The sequence below is a fragment of the Pygoscelis adeliae genome, unplaced genomic scaffold, assembly GCF_000699105.1.
Source record: "Pygoscelis adeliae isolate BGI_AS28 unplaced genomic scaffold, ASM69910v1 Scaffold171, whole genome shotgun sequence".
In the NCBI taxonomy this organism is placed as follows: Eukaryota; Metazoa; Chordata; class Aves; order Sphenisciformes; family Spheniscidae; genus Pygoscelis; species Pygoscelis adeliae.
This window is the reverse complement of record NW_008824186.1, coordinates 6,863,550-6,873,241: the sequence shown is the minus strand read 5'-3', so window position 1 is coordinate 6,873,241 and position 9,692 is coordinate 6,863,550. Positions and strand designations below refer to the sequence as shown.

General features: G+C 40.4%; 1 protein-coding gene across 1 annotated transcript in view; it reads left to right on the top strand.

The window, feature by feature from the left end:
- NAV2 (neuron navigator 2) overlaps nucleotides 1-9,692 on the top strand; it is a 242,657-nt gene that overhangs the window by 191,710 nt on the left and 41,255 nt on the right. Inside the window, 6 exon segments of the mRNA XM_009334531.1 lie at nucleotides 1-700; nucleotides 4,629-5,096; nucleotides 6,150-6,215; nucleotides 7,439-7,483; nucleotides 9,640-9,686; nucleotides 9,689-9,692. The exon segment at nucleotides 9,689-9,692 is cut by the window's right edge and continues 104 nt beyond it. Of these exon segments, the coding sequence (XP_009332806.1) occupies nucleotides 1-700; nucleotides 4,629-5,096; nucleotides 6,150-6,215; nucleotides 7,439-7,483; nucleotides 9,640-9,686; nucleotides 9,689-9,692 (1,330 nt within the window).

Below are 9,692 nucleotides of genomic sequence, written 5' to 3'. Positions count from 1 at the left end.
AAACTGATGACGCCAAGGTATCAGAAAAGGGTAGACTATCTCCTAAAGCTGGACATGTTAAACGTTCCCCATCAGATGCAGGACGCAGCAGTGGTGATGAATCCAAAAAACTTCCCACAAGTAACTCTAGAACAACTGCTGCTAATGCTAATACATTTGGATTTAAGAAACAGAGCGGGTCAGCCGTAGGCATGACTATAATCACTGCCAGTGGGGCAACTATCACCAGTAGATCGGCTACCCTGGGAAAAATCCCAAAGTCATCTGGACTCATGGGTAGGACCACTGGTCGGAAGACTAGTGTTGATGGCTCACAGAACCAGGATGATGGCTACTTAGCACTTAGCGCCCGAACTAATCTTCAGTATCGTAGTTTACCCCGGCCCAGTAAATCCAGTAGCAGAAGTGGAGCTGGGAATAGATCTAGCACAAGTAGCATAGACTCCAACATAAGCAGCAAGTCAGCTGGTTTGCCTGTCCCTAAAATGAGAGAGCCTGCCAAGGTAATCCTTGGAAACTCTCTACCAGGATTAGTCAATCAGACTGATAAAGAGAAAGGGATTTCGTCTGACAACGAAAGCGTGGCCTCATGTAATTCTGTTAAAGTGAACCCTGCATCACAGACTGCTTCTAGCGGAGCTCAAAGTACTCACCAGCAAGGAGCCAAGTACCCCGATGTGGCCTCTCCCACTTTGCGCAGGTAGGCAATAAATTCGTTGATTGTGCAATTATGTTAGTCGGAGCTGAATGATCAGGACTCTTCGAGCCAGGCCTGGCTGTGTTTTGTGGAGCACTTACTATTTAGCGTCCTACATCAAGGTCTTTGTATTTACATTTAATTTCACATAAACAGGTTGGCCAGTGTTGTAAATACTCAGCACATCACGCGACAGCAGCAAAAATTTAACATTTGGGGAAAAAAACCTGTCTGGCAGAAAGTTTGGCAATTTTGATACGAGTCTCGTTGTTACAACAATCATACCTAAAGGCTTTATCCATGCAGATATCGCAGGAATAAGAGTTTTCCTACCTGAAGGTTCCTGAAGAGTTCTTGCACCAATGTGTATGTAACAAACCTGGAAATGCTCCAATGGTGGATCAAATTATAAATTGACAACAGGAGAGTTATTTCAGATTTTCATTATGACAGATGCATAATTTGACCTGCCATACGTAGATTCACATGCCTAACCCAAACCGATCTTTCAGCTGTGTGGATTAGGCCAGTGTGTTGTGAGACTCATAACATCAGGTTATTCGACTGTGTAGAAGAACCCTAAGTAAAGCTGCTGTCTAAGCTGGGTTGAATTTTCTTATTTTAACAATATTTTTTTAAACAAAAATCTTATTTGTCTTCTATTTCTCCATCACTGCCCCACACATGCTTTTAACATTAGTATTAAGTTGGTCAGGAATTAATTTGTTGATGCAGTGTGCATCAAAACCTTGATATTGGTGAAGGTTCCGTTAATATTATTTTTCAATTTAATTTGACATTGAGTAGCTTGTCTGTTTCAAGTTGCGGTGTTTTGCATTTCATTTTGTCTTGACGCCCATAATACCCATACAGTTCCGCTACATCATCCTGCTTCCAGTGATGTGAGAAAGCCACATTCCATCTGAAGCACCAGTGCAAGCATAACGGCTGTGATGGCAGCTTAGGCTAATGCTGTAAAGAGCTGTAAACTGGTTTGTTTTTTTTTTTAGATGGGTGGTTTTATTTGAAGAACCTATGTGAGGATAATTCAAGATACTTCGTTTGTTTTGTCCTCCTTATCATTAGATAAGCCGTGTCCTTTAAAACATTGGTTTTCATCAATGGCTACTTAAAAAGAAAAACTCCAATAGACGTTTCATTTCTATAGTACACCCCATGAGAAATGCAGATTTTCAGTGTTGCAAGCCTCAGGCACATTAATCTTGAAATTTGATTGGAAATTTTTTTTTATTCCTAGAAAGCCACCTTGTTAGCCATGTAATTGAAGTACTACATTAGAAATATGTGAAACTTCAAAGAGAAGACACCGAGGCTCAATTTAACTATTCCCTCATTTGATTTACAATTTCACTCTTGAATTTTCACAAGACTGTCTAAATAGTCATGTATTGAAATGCGTCAGAGTTGAATTTGGCCTCATCTGCTTATTACTGATTTCTAGAATGGCAGTTTAAGAAGTTTTTTAGCTTAATTTTCATAGTCAGTTGAGATGAGTTGCACACATTATTTTTTTCTTGTTTCCCCTCGGCCCTGTAATTTTTTAATAATATACAATAAATTAGAATCCATACCTTTGTAATTATATAGATTTACCTACAAGTCCGCGAACATACATAGCTTCTATGCTGTCATAAACAGTGAAATTCTATCATTCTGCGATGAGGGCCATCCCTGTCTCTGTTCTCTCAGCATTCCCTTTAGCTCCGGTATTATGTACCCAGCATGTCCCTTAAGTGAAACCATCGTTTGTCTTGATATATTTTATTATTAAATTGGGCCTTCATGCTTTGCAGTATATAATACACTGCTTTTCTGTTAACGGGAGACATGCATGACCCAAGAGCCAGCTCAGAGATGTCAGTCTCTTGTCAATAATAGTGGATAGGAGTAAACAGACGTCCTTCCTTGTAGCGTATGTCCTTCCAGAGGTAACCTCTGTATTGATGTGACTGGGTTGGACTTTCTCTGGACTGAAAGGAATGCTCTCCAGACCGCATCCTCTTCTGAAGGCATTTGTTATGAGGTTGTGGTTTGACCAGACGCTGCCTTTGGCAGCAACATGTTTTTCTGTTTGTGCCGCGGTGCAGCATCCTTTCAGTTGTATTAGAGGTGCTGTGAAACAGTTTCGGGAAGACTGCGTAGCTTAAAAACAGCTTGTAAACCTGTTTTGTGCGTGGTTGGGGTTTTTTCAAGCTGTAGGATCCTATCTCTAAGAGTACAGTGCCCCCAGTACGACCGAAGAGGTGGTATGCAATGGCATAGGAGCAGGAATACCTTAAGCTGGTATTGCTGCTGAAGGCCATGTATCATTGCGGTATGGTTTGACATTTTTCTTCATACTTGCTCTAATAACATTAACTAAATAAAACTGAAAATGTCTCTGAATTCCCATAGGAATGGGTTTTATCATTTGAAGCCTTTTGCTTGTCTAAGTCAGTGTCTCCTAATCAGTGAGGTGTGATGTGGAGTCCAGGTGAACCAAGTTTGCCTGATCTGTGCTGGTTTGTGGATGTCTGCATTGCTCTCTCTACATCAGGTGCTGAGGGGATCATGGCACAGCTATTAGAGCAATGCTGGATTCTGAGATAGATGTAGATGGGCATCTTAGCCTGATCCAGCAGTGTTGCCCAGGTGCTTCGTGGCAAGTATGCAACAGCAGCCATCCAGTTGAGATGTGTTCCAGGCATCTTGCAGAGGTACACTGGAGCTGCAGGTAGCACCCGTGCAGTAAGTACAGTGCTTCTGGGCATCGCTGCACTTACTGCACGTGTGCTGTAGGGTGCCCAGCTATATTACACAGCCTGTGTTTCTGGGAGGTGTCAGACAAAGTGACTTAGTGTGCATCTGTTGTACAGACAACCTGGGCATACTCAAAAGTTCTCAGAGAAAGTTCTGCTGGGTGCATACCCACCCATAAGTCTTCAGGAGCTCTTGCATAGAAGTGCGGTAGTCCTCTATTCCGAGGACCACAGTCTGATAGATACCCGCTTTGAAAGATTTCATCCCCAATACTCCACACTGTTGATAAGAAAAAGGCAAATCCGTATAGATATCTGTGAGGAAAACTAAGGCTCCAAAGGCAGTTACAGGAGCTAAGTGGCAGAAACAGAAGCAACATCTTGGGGTGGATGTTTGAAGCTAGAGTCAAAAGCTACGCTTCCCTCATCATTTTGAGGATCAGTTTTAGAATGATTGATAATCTGGTCTTAAGTACTTTTACTTCTAAGGCACTTTTGCACTTTTGGCAAAAGTGATGCAAACTGGAGAAGCTGCAGTCATCCTCCTCCAACTGTGCTTTTAGATCTCCTCCCTTGCACTAGTTCTGGCACTCAGCTAGTCTTTTACTGAGCCAGTGCCAGGTGCCAAACCAGGTAAAATCTCAGTCTCCACTCAAAAAAAATGATTTCCAGCTAGCTTGGCTCCTGGAAAGGAGTTGAAATGCGACAAACCTACATTTGATACCAGTAAATATTTTTTTCCTGTTACATCCCAGCAAATGCTGCTTCTGTGCAGAGCATTCGGTGATTTGCACAGAATTTACCTGGACAGCAAGCTTTCAACCTCTAATATTCCATGCTTCGGATTAATCAATGCAGTGTTTCTCTGGTATCCTTTTTCCTTAAGGAGCAGAAGACAATATGGCTGTGGTTTAGCTTTGTGCAAGTATTACTTGATGATTCAGAGAAGAAAGACCTGAGATAGATTTGAAGCTATCGTAATTGTCTCTGGACTTTATTGAAGGCGGTGTGAACACAGGGAGATTCATAAGTTTATAGTTGTGTATGTCCAGTCTAGGATCATTTACTTAGTGTTGGTTTTCTGAAGCTAAGATAATATGTGGTCTAGGTATAAAATATCCTTGCATTTAATATTCCACTTTATGTATTTTTCATGTTGTCTTTTTTTACAGACTTTTCGGTGGCAAGCCTAGTAAACAAGTTCCCATCACAACAGCGGAAAATATGAAAAATTCGGTAGTCATCTCCAATCCTCACGCTACTATGAACCAGCAGGGTAATCTTGATTCACCATCTGGCAGTGGTATGCTGAGCAGTGGGGGCAGCAGTCCTCTGTATAGTAAAAACACAGATATGAACCAATCTCCACTAGCTTCTAGTCCCAGTTCAGCACATTCAGCTCCTTCCAACAGTTTAACATGGGGTACCAACGCAAGTAGCTCTTCTGCTGTTAGCAAGGATGGCATTGGATATCAGTCTGTCAGCAGTCTTCATACCAGCTGTGAATCCATTGATATCTCTCTGAGCAGTGGAGGTGGGCTGAGCCATAACTCCTCCAGTGGCTTGATTCCAGCCTCTAAAGATGATTCTCTGACTCCCTTTGTCCGAACCAACAGTGTTAAGACTACGTTGTCTGAAAGGTTAGTAGGTTTTTCTCTCGTTTCCATATGTTTGTATGTATCTCAAATGTGAATGAAGTCCTGGCAGCAGTAGCCAACACCGCAGATGCAATTCAAGTTGTGCTTCTTGCAAGATAATGCTGAATGGTATTACTAGGACATACAAAGAAACCATTCCAGGCAAGGAGCCTGGTTCAGAGCAAGAGGATGGGTTCAGGTGAGGTTTTTAATTTGCTGTGGTGGCCAATGTGGCAACTTTTCTTGCTGCCATATTATACCTAATATTTGAATTTAGCATCATGTATTATCCTTCCAAAGACCTCCTGTTAGTTGTTCTGATAGTGATATTCAAAAAAAACTCCATCATAAACATCATTTTGAGTTGAGAAGCCAACTGTTTCTTGTTAAACTTCTTGTTTACAATATTTTACAAGCTTTTAAACTGGAGGTCATGCTGAAAAGAAAAGTCCCTGTCTCCCTAGTCACTTGATCCTTCCTCAGCCTCTCCCTGCTGCCCTGTCCCATCTCCAGCTGCTCTCAACAGTGTTTCGGTACAGGCATTCGTGTGAATGCTTAGTGAACCCGACTGGGAGATGAATCCAACTGAAAAATGATCACCTGAATTGTATTTCAGACTGATCGGTTTCCCAGCTCCTTACACGATGAGATTCATCAGTATCTGTGCGGACACAGAGTAGGAGCTGGGAACAGACTGGCCAGGGAGGAGGGAACGGGACTGCTTTTTCAGCATCAGAGCTGTATTAACGGCACATTGAGCTAACATCAGGATAAACCAGACAATGACTTGCAGCGCACACTCTCTGAGTGACCTTTTGTAGAAGGCAGTAGTACCCCTGCAAGCACTGGAAATCAGCTGTATCCTGACGTGTGATTATGTAGTCAGGTCGCAAAATTTTTGTAGTTGCATCTCAATGGAGAAGATCACCGCTGAATATAATGTTCTGACAGTTTGGGTTTCTGTTTGTGTTTTATTATAACTCCTTTCTGTTCTCTCCTCTTTTCATTCTAATATTCCTTCTCTTGTTTTCTGTCTTGTTGGACTGATTCTTCTAGCCCTCTTTCTTCCCCTGCTGCTAGCCCCAAATTCTGCCGAAATACTTTGCCCAGGAGACAGGACAGGTAATGCTGTCTCAGGACAGGAGTACGCACAAGGCTGTAGGTTTTGTTGCCCATCTCGGTGAAGCAAATTGTTTTGTGACAGACTGTGCTCAGTTGAGTCCTCTGCTGTGTTCATCGTTCAGGTGTGAACTGACACAAAGACATGCCAGTGAGAGTCCCCTCAAACACCCCATCTATCTACCTAAATCAATCTGGAGAATGGCATACGGCACAGTTGGCATGTTTTTGGTGTTGCTGTTGTTACTGGGAACATCCTTTGGTTTGTGGGGGTATTTTTTTTTTTCCTCATTTCTTTGCCACAGGCAATTTGAAAATCTTGCCATTTTTTTTCTACCAATCTAAACTCTCACTAGCATTTCAGCATTCCTCTGGCATGCTGCTTTTCCCACTGCCTTTCAGGCCTGTCCTTTTTGTTGTGAAGTCCCCGTGTCATTCAGTGTCGTCAGTCTTTTGCTGCAGTTTGGCTCATGAGTGTTTTGCAGGGACTTGGGTACATCCATCCTTGTAAAGACGAATGCTAAAGTTAGGAAAAGATGACCCGAATCTAAACATTCTAGCTCGCTTTTGCTCACTGCTGTAATTTTGATCACTCCCACGCTGTAATTAATCCATTTAAGCACGTGGATATTTCCTTTAAAAACAAATTAACAGACTCTGCTCAGCTACAAGTTCATCAGTTGTAAAAACATAACCTTAAATGTTTGGGGTTTGGACAACTAATAGATTAATTTTACTTGACTAATGGAATTTAAGCTAAGATTTGAAAATTTAAACAGTCTGGGCTCAATACTTTTACTGCTATACGTTGCAGCTGCATAACAGTAATTAGCTGCATTCCCTAAATGGTGTCTGCTGAAAGAAATGACGGGAAGGTGGTTTGGACTTGAAGATCCTCATCAGTTCTCACAAATAGTCTGCCTCATGCCTGCTGAAAAGCATATTTTTAAGCATCCATTTGACGTTTAAAGAGCCATTTTTATTCATTGTGGGTAGGAGAAATAGCAAAATCACCTTGTGAACAGATGAGATTCATTGGCATGGTACCAGATGCATGTTTGTGCAAATCCACACCTGGGTAAGGAGGTTTTTGCATGTTTCTGTAGGAAGGCCCCAGCACCTTTTCCTCTGAAAAGGTGATGCAGATGTTTGTACGTCCTTCGTCCTGATCTTATTCCTTCCCTTTTGTTCTTCTCTGAAGTTCTTTTCTTTTAACTTTTCTGCAGCGACCCACATCTTGATAGGAACACTTTGCCTAAGAAGGGACTCAGGTATTGGTGTTTCCACATGGTTTAACAGCTTTTGTTGTGGCTTTGGAGTTTGCTTTGTGTTTCTGTCGTGGCTGGTGGTGATGGTCGCAGTTTGCAAGAGGTGGCAACGATATTCTTTCTTTCTTTCTTTCTTTCTTTCTTTCTTTCTTTCTTTCTTTCTTTCTTTCTTTAATCCTCAAAGAAGGCCATTGACCACTGTGCTTTTTTTCATCCAGTGGCTTCTCCGCTTGAGCAAGAACTGTGGCTTTTGCTGGCTGAATTGCTGAAAAGCATCTCATAAACCATCACTGGGCTTGACTTGAAAACAATAATTTTGCAGCTTCTATGGCCGTTACATGGAATGACTTGAGATCACTTTCACCCAGGAACCTTGGTGTTGATATACAAATAGAAAAGGTTTTCAATATCATGCCAAACCTTTTAGGATGAGTTTGGACATACTAATTCAAAAAATCTGCTTCAGAATACCTAAATACATAGGGCACTTAGAGATAACTTCTGCTCTTCTAGAAAAGAACAAAAAAATCCCCAAACAAACTTTTGGCAATTGTCTTCTCCTACATTTTGTGTATCTGTAAGGTCGTGATTTTTATAACATAAAAAAACTGCACTGAAAAAGGTTTTCCATTGATAGAAGCAATTCTAGCGAGATAATCAGCATTAGATATATGAATTACATGCTTTAAGTGTTACAGAAGATACCTTAGACAATTTAGAAAATTGCAGTTTCAGAATTGCTTAATGCAGCTTCTAGGATCACTGAGTTGATGCCTTGAAATTGCAGCTTCAATTTATTTTGTGCTATACACATTGTTCTTCACAGCAGCTTTGTCCCACGAAGCCGAGTGCTAAAAGCCTTTCTTAAAATGGCATTTTGTTTAAAATGTTTCGCTGGTTCTCAAGTATGTCTCTAATAAATAAAGACTCTTTTAAGACCGAAACATTTGAGTGCTGAAGAGGTAGGTATTAATGCTGCAAAAAATAATCCTTAGCGTGTTAAAGTAAAATGACTCTTTAAAGCCCCTTAATAAACTGATACATGTGCAAAGTTTAAGAGATGCAGCTTAAGTGTTGAGGCATAAGCAGAAGAATGAATGTATTTTTTGAAAGTAGTTTGAGTTTTTGCAATGTTAATTATTGTAGTGTTCACATTGATTTAAAATAGTCTTAATAAGCGATATCTTAGTAGAGTATTTAGTTGGAGGGAATCTAATTAATTAAATAGATAATATCGACTAATAATAGGCTCCAAGTGTTTAGTTTTTGGAAGGAGAACTATTTCTCAAAAGCAGGTGGCGTAGCCTAAGACAGACACTGAAATCCATCAGCAGACAAGTGTTTCCATGATGCTCTTTCTGTTGATACCTGTACCCTATCACGTATTTCACATAACACCTGTGGTAACACACCTATTTTTCAGGCATATACAGAAGCAGCTTTAAAACTCTGCTTAAGCTGAAGCCAGCGGGTATTTTGCCGTTGATGTTGGCATAGACAATGTTTCTGCTGTTTTCTTTGCCTTCAGAAAAGGCTAAACGTAGTCTCCTTCGTGATGATTTAATGCTATTAGTTTTGAACTAAATGGGATACACCTCCACAGACCTTTATATTAATATCTCTGGAATATGAATTACTGGGTCACAACTTGTTTAAAAATCTGATAATGGCTTTGTTGACTTGAATTTGGTTGTAATATGACAAAAAGTCAGCTAAGCTTAACGATGCATGAAAATATTAAAATAGTGATAGGATAACCTAAAGAAAGGAAAGAATTTCCAAATTATGGATTTATTTTTCAATCATACATATGTAACGCACACCATATTTTATTCTGCAGTACACAACTTCTATCTGTAGCTTTTTGTTTACCACTAGTTTGGTTACTACTGAAGCCATAGGAAAGGAGGTTTGGGGTTTTTTTTCCCAAACAGAAGTGGAATGAATTAGGAACAGCTTAGAACAGCTTGGAACAGCTCCTTAATTCAGAATTGTATTGGGTTTATATAATTTTTATCCTTAAATTTCATATAAGAGTTCTTCCATCTTTCTTTCTCTCTCTTCCTCCCCAAGTCTTGTGACATTTCATGATTGGGTTTTTTTTTTTAATTTTAAATAAATGTCAAAGTTCATTTTGGAAAAACTGTTTGTTTTTGCAGGTATACTCCATCCTCCCAACTCCGTAATCAAGAAGATGCAAAAGAATGGCTAC